Raw genomic sequence first — 14,594 nt, 5'->3', positions numbered from 1 at the left:
CGACGCGGACCCTCTCCAGACGCGCTGGCCCGCCCCCTGCGCGCGGCCGCCGATTGGCGGGAGGGCGCCGGGCGTGACGTCAGGCCCCGCCCCGCCGCCCCTCCGGCCCCGCCCCGCGGGGTGGCCTGGCAGTTTGGTCTGGAGCAGCTGAAACCGGTTTGAGCGGAGCCGCTTCCTGCTGCTGGGCGCCGCCGCGGGCCGCCTCGGGGAGCGCTGGCGAGGCGCGGACGGCGGGCGCCTGGCACCTCGGCCGGCGGGTCTCGCTCTCGGGCGCGGCAGCGGCGCGGACGCGCGGACCGGCGCACCCGGCAGGTGAGGCGGGCGGGTGGGCCTGGCGCTCCTGCGGGGGCCGCTCACGTGGGGGCCGAGCTGTCAGGGCGGCCGGCCCGGCGACGCGGCGGGGCGGGGGGCGCCGGGGGACGCGGCGGGGCCGAGGGGTGCGCAGGGGCCCCCAGCCCGGGGGGCACTGCCCGGCGGGGAAACAGCGGCCTGGACGTTCGCTCCGGTAGGTCGGTGCGTTAACACCTATGTATTCGGCTTTTATTGTTTGCTGCCACGGTTCCGCTGGGCTGTCTGGTGCTAAGTTCCCCTCTGAAAAATTTGTGTTTTCGATGTGCCAAAATGCACAGAGGATAGGACCACCACGAGTACACGAAGTTAAGGCACGAAGAAACAAAATGTGCAGCTGAAGTCGCCTGTGTACCCCGAACCATAGCCTGCCGCCCTCGCCCATCACCACTCTCGATCTATCTATAAGTAATTCATAGTGTTTTGGCAACTGCTTATTTTCTGAAATTGCCTAGCCACGTAGTCTAGGGCATGCTTGTATAATTCAGTTATTCCAGGAAACCAGAGTGCCTTACTCTCTTAGGAAAAGGTTCCGGGAATAGACATCAGTGCCCTCGATAAAATTTTTAAGACAGCTACCTCCTCTCCAAAGCTCCACTTTTTCTACTTCTGAGAAAAAGCCGCAACCAATTGGGTGTTTCATTGGCCCCCTCTTACCCCACTGCCGGTTATAAAGAAAATCAGGCATGAATTGTAGAGAATTCTTTCACCTCGAGACAGCTGTCGAGTCTGATGTAGCGCCAACATAGAGGAACTGATCGAACCAAGCAGGATATTTGGACCTGATGCTGTTTTCTTCTTCACACCCTGCTGTTGTCCTCAGCTCTCTTTTTTTTCTGCCCAGCTCCTATCCACTACTCTATCCTTTCATGTTTCTCCATCTTGCTACATTTCTGACAGTTGTCACTTAGCTAAGAAGTAAATACAAGCTATCAGTCCTTTCTCCAGCTCCTAATGTTCTGGATACAAGTAACAAGATAAAGCAAACAGGTAAAACTGCATGGATGACCCAATCTGTTCTTGATTTAGGAACTAGGGAGAACCAAGATTCTAGACAAAATAAGACTTAGGAAAGTTGGGCTTAGAGAAATAATGACCGCAAAAGAAATCTCACAGTGGCAGAGTAAAATTTGATATGTACAAAAAGTAGGTTGATGAGTCAAATCTTTATATATAACGTAACCAGGAAAAATATATGTAATATATATGAAAATAATATCAAGATGAAATGGAAAACATGTGGAAAAATTTTACTTCATTGTTTAGCAAATTGATCAAGGAATTAACTTGGCTTAATGAAGTCTCCAGAAATTCTTTCTTAATAAAAACCCATTCATGTCTGCATACATTTGATTAAAATATTGGCTCAGAGTATACTGGGGTCAGAATAGTGGGGTCATAATGATCCTCCACCAGGATGAACAGAAATCAACTCAGGAAAATGTAGGCATTTCATATATTCCTTTCTTAGAGCCAGTTATGAGGATCAAAGCTGTTGGAGTCTAGGAAAGAGCAAGGAGAATTGCAAACAGCTTTTTTCTGTGAAAAAAATTGAAGGAAAACAGTGAGAGATGTTCTTTTTGGCCATAAAAACACATTTTAGCTAAAAATATCTGTGACTTCAATTTAGCTCTAAACCAAATGTTCCTGTACCTTGGTTTGCTTAAATCTCACTTTTGTCCCCCAAGCTGGTAAACCAGTAAGGTCATGTGTTGAAATAATTTATTTCACAAAAAGAACAGAGTAAAATTCATTTTGCCAGGTAGTTTAAACTCTGAAATATTTTTAAAATGTAAATTACGATGTCATATTTTGCTAATTGCTTGAGTCTAAAAAGTGTTAAAATAATGTTAAATGCTACTCAAAATCTCAGATGAGAATGATGTTTAATATTTATCTTCAAAAAGCGCAGAATGCAGGTTATATTTAAAAACAAAACCAAAAACCTGTCTCAGGAAGCGTAGCCTGTACATGACGTAATAGGTGAGTTGGTTAAATTGCATATACAGTCAGTTTATGTATGTGCAGACAGCTAGCGTTTTTCATCTTCCTCTTGTTCTATGTATATCTGGAAGACCTCCCCTGCCCAATTTGGGATTGTTTCTGCTTGTGTGAAGAAGAGGAAGTGTTGTTGGGTGTGTAAATTTTGCATTCTACAACAGAACAGTATTTTGTCACTCCTGGTTTGGTGGTAGCTGGGTGCTGAAATTGTACGCTTCAATCCTGCACCAGAATTTTGGCCCCTGTCCACCATCAAGTAAACTGCTGCAGGAGCAGCTCTCCAGGCTTTTATTGGTATGGTATTGAATTCGGGGAGAGAGGTGGAAATTACACTAGATTATATGACTTTTGGCAATCCAAGTGGAAGATGATGCTTTGTTGACATCTGGGGAGGTTTTAGGGCGAGTGTTTTTGTGCTTGCATATATAGCTTTGTAGAGTACATTTACTGCAGCTGTTTACAGCCAAGTTACTATAGCCACTCTTTCACACAATCTTAAGACTGAAAGGCTTGATTTTATTAAATCAATTGATTTCCCTTTATTAAATTTGTTTCCCATTTAATGTAGTAGAAATTTAGATAATTTTGTACCAACTGGTTTTAATACATAGGAATAGTTATATTTCCCTAAAATTGGTTAAAATAGTTATTTAAAATTGATCAACAAATAGTTGAGTACCAACTATTAATTATGTAGACCAGGTTGTCCTTAGTTGAGAACTATGGCAGTAAACACTGGGTGAAAGTATGTTATAGGTTGAGATTAACTGAAACTGATTATTCAGCATTTTGCTGGATGATGGGGCTTTTTGCTCTGTCTCAAAATTCAGTAACTTAAAAGCCAAGCTTTTTTGCTAGCCTTAAGGTTTCTTCTTGATATGATAGAGATAAATTAAATGTAAGATTGCAGTGCTTCAATTGACCGTTTTATTTATTAGACGAAATATTGTACTCTTAGGGTTATACTCAGATTCATATCAGATGTCACGTTAAAAGAGAACTATTAAGATATTTGGATAATGATAGGTTAATAGGAGGGTAACAATCCAGAGCTATTTTTAGATTTTGAACATTATTTGGCAGTGCTAGAACTGGATGTATATGCTTTAAATAGATCGTGTTTACTCTTAGACACAAAAAGTGGATTAAGGTATCTTAGAAATGATTTTGGGGCCAGCCCCATGGCTTAGTGGTTAAGTGCTCGTGCTCCGCTACTGGCGGCCCGGGTTCGGATCCCGGGCGCACGGACGCAACGCTTCTCCAGCCATGCTGAGGCCGCGTCCCACATACAGCAACTAGAAGGATGTGCAACTATGACATACAACTATCTACTGGGGCTTTGGGGGGAAAAAACAAAGGAGGAGGATTGGCAATAGATGTTAGCACAGAGCTGGTCTTCCTCAGCAAAAAGAGGAGGATTAGCATGGATGTTAGCTCAGGGCTGATCTTCCTCACAAAAAAAAAAAAAGAAAAAAAAAAAGATGATTTTGATCAAGGACAGATTTTTCTCCAATTCAGTCGAGTTTTCTAACTGAAATGGTAGAGTTGCCAAATAGGGAATTCTTTATCCAGACGACGTGAAACCGCATTGACTGGTGGTCTTGCTTAATGTATATATTCAACATTTGTATTTTATAATTGATGTAAATGGGATGATACGTAGGGTGTAGCTAACACTGAGCCTGGACTCTTGATCCTCCTAGCAGCCCCCTGTGGGTAAACTCCTACAGCCCCCTGTGGGTATTACAGATCAGGTTTCTCAACCTCAGCCCTATTGATATTTGGAGCTGGTAGTTATTTGTGGAGAGCTGTTCTGTGCATTGTATGCTGTTTAGCAACACTCCTGGCCCCAGGTTTCAGGAGCATCACCCCCAATTGTGACAACCAAAAATGTCTCCTGACATTGCCAAATATCCCATGGAGGGCAAAATTGCCTCCAGTGAGAACTGCTATTATAGATCTATCTACCTTGACCCAGAAGTGTGGTTAACTGAATACTAGTGTTCATTAAATGACCTTTGCAGAGTTGTGCATGTGTTCACAGGGAAGGGAAGGCAGCATAGGGAAAATAAAAGAATGAATAGCTATGAAAAGTACTTCAGGATTTTTTTAAATAAAGTAATGTATAAATGCAAATAAAATTTAAATTGGTAAATTAATGGAAATGATACAGAATAAAGATAAGATTGGAGTTCTTTTGGAAACATTGGTGCATTGGGGTGCAAAAGTTTTTTGAGATGTATTGGAGAAGTTATGTAGAATATGATGTGTCCTTATGTGGAGTGGGTGTTCTTTTTATATTTAAATTATATAACCTTCTTGAGAATTGACATTGTATATTTAAAAAAATAATTTTTATTTGCTATCTTCCCTCAGGTACTTAAATTAGGGGATGGTAAACAGATTGGTTTGGCTGGTAAAACAGTGAAGAAATGAAAAGTCAGCTAGAGGGAAAATGTGGATAAGCAGTCAAGGACATCAAAGGCTTAGGGCTTTAGATTTCTATAAGTAATCAAAGTGATTCTAAGCCAGGGACATGAGGAAGAATAGTCTAATTGATAAAATATATTATTGAGGAGAGATTTAGAAGCCACAATACAGGGAAGAGACATGATTTTGAATGAAGTTCAAACTTAAGAAAGAAAGGCATGTATGTAAGATCAGTTAGAATCGCAGGGTTTAGTAATAGATTGCAGAGTTGAGACTCTAAGTTCAAGTCTACAGAACTAGAGTAATGATGGTCCTATGGTTGATGAAGAGAAAATCTGAAAAGTGATTTGTGGGGAAAGGGGGTTTTTTTTTTTTTTAATCGTCAGTTACTTTCTCATAGAAGCAGATTCTTCAACTTGTTGCAGAACATAGCTAGTTTGTTTCAGTGGATGGTGCTTAAGTTCTTCCGTTGTTTTCCTGTTATTAAAGTTGAAACATTCTTTTTAAAGTAGAAATCCCCTCTTGAGCCAAGCTTTTTTCTATCTATAGTTGTTTTTTTTATATGTAAGGTTTCTGAAATCTTTGCTGCAGTTGAGATGCATTTTTGGTTTTTTGCTTTTTAACTTGTTTCTTTGTAGCTATCTGGAGCTAATATTTTCATGTACTATAAATGACATCTTTTCTTTTTCTTCCTAGCACAACATCCTAAAATAAATCTATCAGAATGACACCTTCTCAGGTTACCTTTGAAATAAGAGGAACTCTTTTACCAGGTATTGTAAAGTTTTACTTTAAAATAATTTTTGAAATTAAATGAGCATTTTTCTTATCTGGATTATCTTAAATATGGAGTTATCAGAGTGGGCCTAATTTTTAGATGGAAATTTCTTTAGGGCTTTCCTGATATCAGACATGTGCTTGCAGCATAGTAAACTCAAGAGAAAAAAACATACCTCCCCAAATAGTATCTTCCAAGAAAGCTGTCAATTTATTTAGTTTTGCACAGGGCAAAGATAGTTGGGCCATGATTTTTCAGTAGCATGAAGATAAGGGAGATTTTGCTAGTGCAAGAAGTTGGTGAAATATTTGACTAAGGTAACTTTGTTCCCTACTTGTAAATGTACTTTTTAGCTTCATTGTATTTTTTACTGTCTACTAAAGCAGTGTGACATAATTTTAGTGTAAAACAGCATATCAAAACAGTATCACACCTGGGTTATGTACCTCCTTGTTAAATACACTCTGGCTATACTGGCCAATTCCTCAAATCTGTTACGCTCTTTCCCTCCTTCGGGACTTCCTCAAATTGTTCCCTCTGCCTAATTGTGTGCCTCCACCCCCCCATTACCCCAACCTCCCACATTCAACTAGGTTAGAGTCCCTATGAAATCCAAGGTTCTGGGACTTTCTGTTACACCTGGTACAGACTTTATGGAATTATTTGTAATTTTGTTTGTGGATAGATTGTAAGCGCTATGAAAACATGATTTTGTCTTGTTTATGCTGAATTTCTGCACCCAGCACAGTTCCTGGCTCAGAGCAGGGGTAAATATGTGTTCAAAGAATGAATGAATGATTGGCTCTATATATCCAGCAGCATCTTTGTTCTAGCAGCCGTCACAGCAATTGACAGAGTGTGTGTTTGTCCAAGTTCAGATTCTTAGCCACGATGATCTGGAATGGCTCTACCTCTGGACAAGATTCTGTAGGTTGAAGACTGCTAGTCAGCTGATGGGTTGGCTCCCTTGGGTCAAGTGCTCACCTCCAGTCCAGTGTATAGCCTCTTCTGTGGAAGGAAGACTGCAAAACTATATTGTACCCTTTTAGGGAGTTGTACACAGGCAGTTTAAGCTAGAAGGAGCTGGCCATGTCAGGCAAATGGGGTGACCACAGAATTAGCCACAGAATGGTCAGCTTGACAAGGAGGTACTCTCATTCTCAAGGACCAGAGGCAAGATGGGGCTGGCCCGGTGGCACAGCGGTGAAGTGCGTGGGCTCTGCTTCAGCAGCCTGGGGTTCTCAGGTTCAGATCCCGGGCATGCGCGACGCACCGCTTGTCAAGCCAGCTGTGGCCGTGTCCCATATAAAGTAGAGGAAGATGGGCGCAGATGTTAGCCCAGGGGCAGCCTTCCTCAGCAAAAAGAGGAGGATTGGCAGATGTTAGCTCAGGGCGGATCTTCCTCACACACACAAAAAAAAGGACCAGAAGAAAGGTAATTGTGGATGTGAATGCAGATGAATCTGTAGGTGGGAAGGAGAGGAGGTAGAGAGACAGGGAGGGGATGTTGGGGGAGACTGCGCCCCTGCACAGCTCCCCGCATCCCTTGCTTTCCTCGCCAAAGAGGAGGAAGTATTCTCTGCTGAATGTGGAGAGAGTGGGGAGTGCAGAGTGCAGTGAAGTTAGATGGAACAAGTCAAAAGAATATGTGGGGGTGCTGTTTGCAGATTCTTTTAGTTAGCATTCAAGTCTTTCTAATCTTTTATAAATGATAGCCAATTAAAGAAAGAGGTCTGTTTGTTCTAGTAAAAAGTTTCCCTTTTGTTCCTCATAGAAGCCATATTCCAAGGCACTCAGCAGGAAGACAAAGTAACATTGCAGGAGGGAATTGATAAAATGTAGGAGCACTTACATGAAAAAAGTGAACCACCGATTGTCCAAGTTTCACTTTTTCCATTTGGGGTACATGTTCTTTTTTATTATTATTATTGAGGTAACATTGGTTTATAACATTATATAATTTCAGGTGTATATCATTATAGGTCGATTTTTGTGTGGACTGCATCATGTTCTACACCCAAAGACTAATTACCATCCATCACCACACACATGTGCCCAGTTACCCCTTTCGCCCTCCTCCCTCTGGTGTACATGTTCTTTCCGGAGCAAAAGGTAGCTGCTGTTTTGTTTGGGGATGAGAAATAACTGACTCCATGGAAATGTTTTAATGAGTCTCTGTAAAGGGCCCAAATTAGTGGTTTTATGGTAATCTGTACTTTGAGCTAGGAGCCATAGTGTATGCTATACATATGCATAGCAACATCTTGGGAATGAATATTTGTGCTTTGTATAGTGACAGTGTTTATCCTTTTTTTTTTTTTAATTGGAAAACATAGTGATAACCTAAGTTACTTGCAAAAAAATCTGGTTTAGAGGATTGGTGCATATTTTGACATGAAATCTCTATATGTAACCACCCTATGCTTCATGCGCATGTATTTAGAACCCTGAAAACTCCTGAACGACTATCACACTTAGAATTTTAGTTAAGTTTTAGACAGTCCAAGCTTACAAAATGCTCATGCAGGTGGCTAAAGCCAACTGTAATTCTAGTCTTACTAGAGTCGTGCCTCAAGCTTGGAAGCCAAGCTACTCTCAGAATGTGGAGAAGTTTGTCTTGAACTTTGTTCATTTGGGCTCACTTTATTATCTTTTTCTTTATGAATTTTAATGATAGTAATTCAGAATGTGTCGATAGAATAAGTCAAAGACTTCTGCATTCTTATATCCAAGAAGTTGTAGACTTTTGCTAAATATACAAAACCTAGCAAATATAGGTGATAGCTATATGTTGGTTTGTCTGTTGATGAGAGGTGTTCAGGTGAAATGATAGTCATTGTTTTACTAAGGGATACTAGGTTTTTCACTATGTAAGTCTTTGTTTTGAGGACTTTTTGTTGTTGTTGTTCTCTTGCTCCTGTCCCATTAATAATTTACTTGATCTTTAGCTTATTAATAGCTACTCTTTGAGTTCCTGGAAAATATCAGTTACTATTTCTCTAGAATACTTATATGCATTCAATGTTTGCTCCTTTAAATTGGAAGCTGCCTTGAAGGCAGGGACTGTGGTTTGATCACTTTGTCTTCTTGCTGCTTGCTATTGACTCAATAAGTAGTTGAACAAATGAAGAAACGTTCATCCCTCTACATCCCTCCTTTTCTCTGGCTTTAGTTCTGTAGAGGTGGGTCAAGTTAATGCAGGGCTAAGTGTGCTACCTGGGTCCAAACCCACATCTCCAGTGAGACTCCTCCATCTCTGCTAAAGGGGACTCTGCATCTGATTGAACTAATGCAATTGGCTGCTCTTTTCTTGCTTCCTAAGCTAAAATTTGAAACTCTCCTACTTATCCCGCTGTCACTTGTTGTTCTGTTTTCTTAGGAGAAGTTTTTGCAATATGTGGAAGCTGCGATGCTTTGGGGAACTGGAATCCTCAAAATGCTGTGGCTCTTCTTCCGGAAAATGAGACAGGTGAAAGGTAAGCATGGAAATGTCAGGTTACAGAATAATTGCTTGGAGGATTCTCAGATACCTTGGTATATTTTTCTTCTTTTAGTTTTAATTTTTATCAAAGTTATCACATGTGCGTACAGAGTGAAATAGTTTTACAAAATTCGCTGTGAGAAACCAAGTTCCTCTGTTCTTCAATTTCCGTCTCGCAAACAACCAATTTTGGGGCCAGCCCAGTGGCGCAAGCAGTTAAGTGCGCGCACTCCGCTTTGGCAGGGTTCGCAGGTTCGGATCCCAGGTGTGCACTGATGCCCTGCTTGTCAAGCCGTGCTGTGGGAGTGTCCCATATAAAGTGGAGGAAGATGGGCACAGATGTTAGCTCAGGGCCAACCTTCCTCAGCAAAAAAAAAAAAAAAAAGGAGGATTGGCTTAGGATGTTAGCTCAGGGCTGATCTTCCTCACACACACACACACACACACGAGACAACCATTTTCAACTCTTGGCTGGTTCTTTTGGTATTTACCACCATATTTCTAAATAACAGGCTTATATTGGTGTTTCTTATTTAAAATAAAAAACTTCTTTAGGCATATCTTTTGGCTTTTCACTACATCTTCTTAATAAAAGATCTTAATTTTTGCTTTAGCCTATAAAGTAATTTTCTTGATGTATATAGCATTAAAAGTAGCAGAATGGAACACATACCTAGATATCTTAGCTAATGTAATTAAGCGAGTTCACTGCTGACATTAAATACAGCACTAAACTTAGCATGGGTGTATGGCTGCCTTGTCCTGGGGAAAGGAGGATCTGGGTGCCGGTTTCACTTCTGCAGTTAACTGTGATCTTGGGCAGATCTAAAATCTCTAGGCCTCAGTTACCTCATGTACACAGTAAAGGGGTTAGGATAGAATCAGTGAATGTCAGCAAATGTGGTACTTCTCCACTTGGGGATATTTGGAAGTGTTATGTGTTGTCAGGATGTATGTGTGTGGGGCGGTGGGTAGTAAGGAGAGATTGAGATCCTAAATAGTATACAAATACATGCAGTGCCCGTAGGGAGAAATACCAGATTAGGTGATTATTAAGCTCAAATTCTGTTTTCCTGTAGTGCAGTGCTACTAAAAATGTGGCCTGTGGACCAGTGCTAGACAAATAACTTTTTATCCGTGCATGATGTGAGAAATACAAAAACTGAGAGCAAGCATTTAGAAATGTTTATAGCAATTTGACATAGCTGGGACATCCGTGCATGTCATGGTGGACTCATCTCGTTGAACTGGGTACATAGGCCAGAAGTATTGGTCGCAGGATAGTTGGGGTAGAACAAGCAAGCAAAAACTGGTCATTTGCAGCGGATGGTTTGAGGAGTACTGATGGCAAAGCAAAGGAAAACTAGGCAAGTAAAACAGTACCATGATGTAGGTTAAGGAAAAGAAAACTAATTTGAGGAGTACTGATGGCAAAGCAAAGGAAAACTAGGCAAGTAAAACAGTACCATGATGTAGGTTAAGGAAAAGAAAACTAAGAAAAAACGTATATAGAACACCCTTTTCCCTATTTGTCATTAGTGTGACACATTTTCTCAGTAAAAACTCAATTCTCATCTGTTTTTATAAGTTCTATTGATAAATGATATTGGGATCACAGAGGAATGAGATTTTTATTCCCAAGTGGCTACTTTTTCCTTGATTTTCAGATCAGCCATTCCTGTCTGAAGTGAAACCTCATGTCTTTCTGAACTTGTTTCTAAAACACCCTCTGAACTCTTGAGCTGCCCTGTCACCTTTCTGAAGTCCATTTCAGCCAGCCTGGTCAAAGTGATGTGAACAGAATGAGATAACACTTAACTACTTAACTTGAAAGGACCCGCCATTTTTACATTGTTGATGTACACTGTAGTATAATTGACTCATATGGCAGATAAACAGTGCTCCACAAGGAGAAAGGAAGTAGATGATACACAAGGCAAACAGATTTGTTTGCCTTTGGACAATATTCATGTGTTTTAGAATTATGTTTCTTAGGGATTTCAGTGTGCTCTGCATCTAAGTCCTCTGTACCTCTTTTTCACAGAGTCTCTTAAGCCTCTCTATACCTGTAGGCTTGTGGTGACAAGAGCTTTGTTGGAATTTTTTTTTTCTACTTATAGATATATATATATATGTATTTTTTTTGTGTGAGGAAGATCAGCCCTGAGCTAACATCCATGCCAATCCTCCTCTTTTTTTTTTTTTTTTTTGCTGAGGAAGACTGGCCCTGGGCTAACATCTGTGCCTATCTTCCTCCACTTTATATGGGATGCCGCCACAGCATGGCCTGACAAGTGGTGCCTCGGTGTGCGCCCACAATCGGAACCCAGACCACCAGCAGCAGAGCATGCACACTTAACCGCTACACCACGGGGCTGGCCCCTACTTACAGATAATTTGAAGAGCATGGTATTGTTTCATAATGCAGAAAATGTGGGTCATTTGTGGTTTTATTTGCTCTTCTTATAGATTTTATGGTATTTAGGGGGAAGATATGAAGGTGATTCAAAATCAGGCAGTGCACTAAATCTCACTGCCCCTCCTCCCTGGTTTTTCTTGAATCTCATCAGGTTTTGTTTGTCCTTGACGTCACTGAACAGTTCCGGTTCATTTTTAACTTTGCTACATTTGCTTAGAGAAGTGGAGTAAAAAAGACTCATTGCTTTGCTCTCTCCATCTCTTCTTTTCATTTAGTGGTTTTTAACGAGGGTGCACACTAGAATCACTTATGAGGGCTTTAAAAAAAATACACATGCCTAGACCCTACTCCTGGAGATTGAGAAATAGTGCATGAGAGAGAGGCCCCAGCCTGTTTTTGAAAGCTTCCCACTAATTCTCTGCACATCTGGGGCTAGTTTCACGCACTCTGCCTGACTTTTATAGATGAAACAGTATTGGAAATTTGCCTTTTTTTTTTTTGAGGAAAATTAGCCCTGCGCTACCATCTGTTGCCAGTCTTCCTCTTTTACTTTTTTCTCTCCAAAGCCCCAGTACCTAGTTGTATATCATAGTTGTAGAGTTGTAGCTCTTCTTTGTGGGCCACCGCCTCAGCACGGCTTCATGGGCAGTGAGTAGGTCCATGCCCGGGATCTGAACTGGTGAACCCCGAGCCACTGATGCGCAACACACTATGCCACCGGGCTGGCCCCTTGGAAATTTGCCATTTTTCTTTTAAGCAGAGATGGGAAATAAATTTCACCTCGGAGTTAGAGGAGTCTGCCTGGAGCCCTGTGTTAAAGAGGATTCTGAGGCTTATCAGGGAAAAGTAGTAAGGGCACATGTGCCAAGCCTTTGCTGTCCTTGCTTTACAGCAGTGATCCCCAACCAGCCATGTACATCCGGATGCCCCATGAAGTTGTATCAAACTCCACCCCAGACCTGTGACGTCAGAGTCTCCCAGACGGGAACCAGGGCACATGTATTTTATTACTACCACATTAATCTGATTGTTGAAGCTAGGACCATGGGTAACAGCTCATTGTGGATATTTTGTTAGGAACCAGGATTGAGTCAGAGTGAGAATAATGCCCAAAAGCCTGTCTTGGCAGAGCCAGGTGGGGAGCAGTACTAAGCTGTCTGGTATGCTGGAAGAACATTTGGAGCTGCTGCTGATTCACTGAACTATTCATGCTGAATTAATGTTGGGTAATGTCTATGACAGTGGTTCTCAAACTCAAGTGTTCATCATCAGAGTCATCTGGAGGCTTGTTAAATTACCGATTGCTGGGCCTCACCCCCAGTCTCTAATTCAGTAGGTCTAGGTGTGGCCTGAGAATTTGCATTTCTAAAAAGTTCCCAGTTGGTACTAATGGTCCTGGGACCACATTTTGGATACCACTGGTTTATGAGTTGTAGCTAAAAATTGGTAATGATCATGAATTGTGAATTCTTTCACTGTTGAGTCAAAGCTTTAGAATAGCATTAGAATATATTCAGATAGCATAGTTCAGAGGAAGATATTGAGTTGAAACACGTAAGATACTGATTGCTTGGCTAGGGGACTAGCCAGAGGCTGGACAGGACAGTTAGAACAAGGGACAGTTGGAGACGTGAGTGGCCGCAAAACCTCTTAGCTACCATGTAACAGCCCTAGCTAAGTGGGAAGTCAGAGAAGATCCTGACCCTGGCTTCCACTTTTGCACTACTTGCTTCTTCTGTCTGGAATACTTTTCTTGGCTCTTTGTCTGGCTGGTTCCTTCCCATCACTTAGGTCTCAGCTCAGAGAGTTCTTCCTCATAGAGGCCTCCCCTCCAGAAGCCTCCTCCAAAACTTCCTGACACATCAGAAAGGTCAAATATCCCTACTATGTATGTGTTGGGTTATTTGTTTGTCTCCCCACATAAGAAAGCAATCTTGAAGGTGGGGCTCTTTCTGCCTTATCCTTCACTGGGTTTCCAGTGCCTGGTGCAGATTAGGCCTGGAGTAAAATTTTGTGTATGAATAAATAAATGATATTGGTCACAGACTTTGCTTGAGGGGTTTTATGAATTATGAAGTCTTTGTGCATTGTAGTTTGATACTGATGCTGCTGCTTTAATTTTTTTCCCTCATAGCTTGTTATGGAAAGCAACCATTGTACTCAGTAGAGGAGTATCAGTTCAGTATCGCTACTTCAAAGGGTGCTTTTTGGAACCAAAGGTATGTTTTCTTTATCTAGTTTCCAGTTTCTTTAGCAAACTCACTTCTTTCAAAAGCAACTAACTTAGGTTTGAAAACATTAAAAGTAAAATAAGTTTGTTTTGATTGAATAAGGAAAATAGAACTCTAGGTTGATAACATTTTAGTACCAAAAAGCGTGAAAGTAGCCACTTCAGAGGCAGACAGTGTCTGCAATGGAATTTTTAAAAGACCAATAGTAAGTATGTTCTGCAATATTCTATCATGAAATTGGTTTTAATGATAAACATTCTCAATAGGGGTGCATTTTCTGTAACTTATGTAAACTAGTAACTAGGTACAAGGGTTTCTCTTTTTGTTTCATGTTTAATCCTTATGTGGTATAAATACGTTTAGAGGAATATATAGCCAGCTTTAAGTGAGTAATTGTTTTTAAAAATTATTTCACTGCTGCCATCTCTTAGTGGCTGCGTTGTGTAACTCCTGTCAAAACTGAAGTTATTCGTCTTAGATTTTTTTCAACGATGGTGTTGATAGACCAGGATCTTTTCTGAAGGCCTTTGGAGTATCTATTAAATCTAAATCTGCTTGCTCACAGCGATTTACTATTTGGGGATTATTTTCATATTTAGAAAAGAAAAAAAGTTGATTCTTTCCCTCTTCTTTTAAAGATGCTTATTTGCTGAAAGGATTCTTGTCCTTCAGATTTTTACGTTTGAGCACACTTAGGCTGCATGTGGACAAGGGCTTAGGCAGGAGTCTAGGAAGCAAAACATGGATTAGACCTTTTTAAAAATTTATCTCCGTTTGGGGTCATTGAATACTTATTACATGTGAAAAATGCAAGCAGCCACTGTTACCTCATTCTCTTAGCCACCATTATAACAGAAAAAACTGACAAACCCACTTCAGCTGTCTTTTGCACTTATTACGTTTCTT

At 41.1% G+C, this 14,594-nt stretch overlaps 1 protein-coding gene across 5 annotated transcripts in view; it reads left to right on the top strand.

Annotated features, from left to right (window-relative positions):
• The first annotated feature begins 215 nt into the window (after nucleotides 1-215).
• The window catches only part of GPCPD1 (glycerophosphocholine phosphodiesterase 1), a 50,909-nt gene continuing 36,530 nt past the window's right edge, over nucleotides 216-14,594 (top strand). For 2 of the 5 annotated variants that reach the window (XR_009222949.1, XM_058563172.1), the window contains exons 1-3: nucleotides 7,081-7,669; nucleotides 8,937-9,033; nucleotides 13,592-13,676. Coding sequence is in view for 4 of the 5 variants with exons in the window: in XM_058563172.1 (XP_058419155.1) it covers nucleotides 7,564-7,669; nucleotides 8,937-9,033; nucleotides 13,592-13,676 (288 nt within the window). In the remaining variant the exon portion in view is untranslated. Of the gene's footprint in view, nucleotides 313-2,518; nucleotides 2,644-5,475; nucleotides 5,553-7,080; nucleotides 7,670-8,936; nucleotides 9,034-13,591; nucleotides 13,677-14,594 lie in introns of those variants that run through there. The other 3 variants (XM_058563170.1, XM_058563171.1, XM_058563169.1) reach the window with 3 other exon arrangements.

The sequence above is a fragment of the Diceros bicornis genome, chromosome 19, assembly GCF_020826845.1.
Source record: "Diceros bicornis minor isolate mBicDic1 chromosome 19, mDicBic1.mat.cur, whole genome shotgun sequence".
NCBI classification, from domain to species: Eukaryota; Metazoa; Chordata; class Mammalia; order Perissodactyla; family Rhinocerotidae; genus Diceros; species Diceros bicornis.
This window is presented reverse-complemented; position numbering and strand designations above follow the sequence as displayed.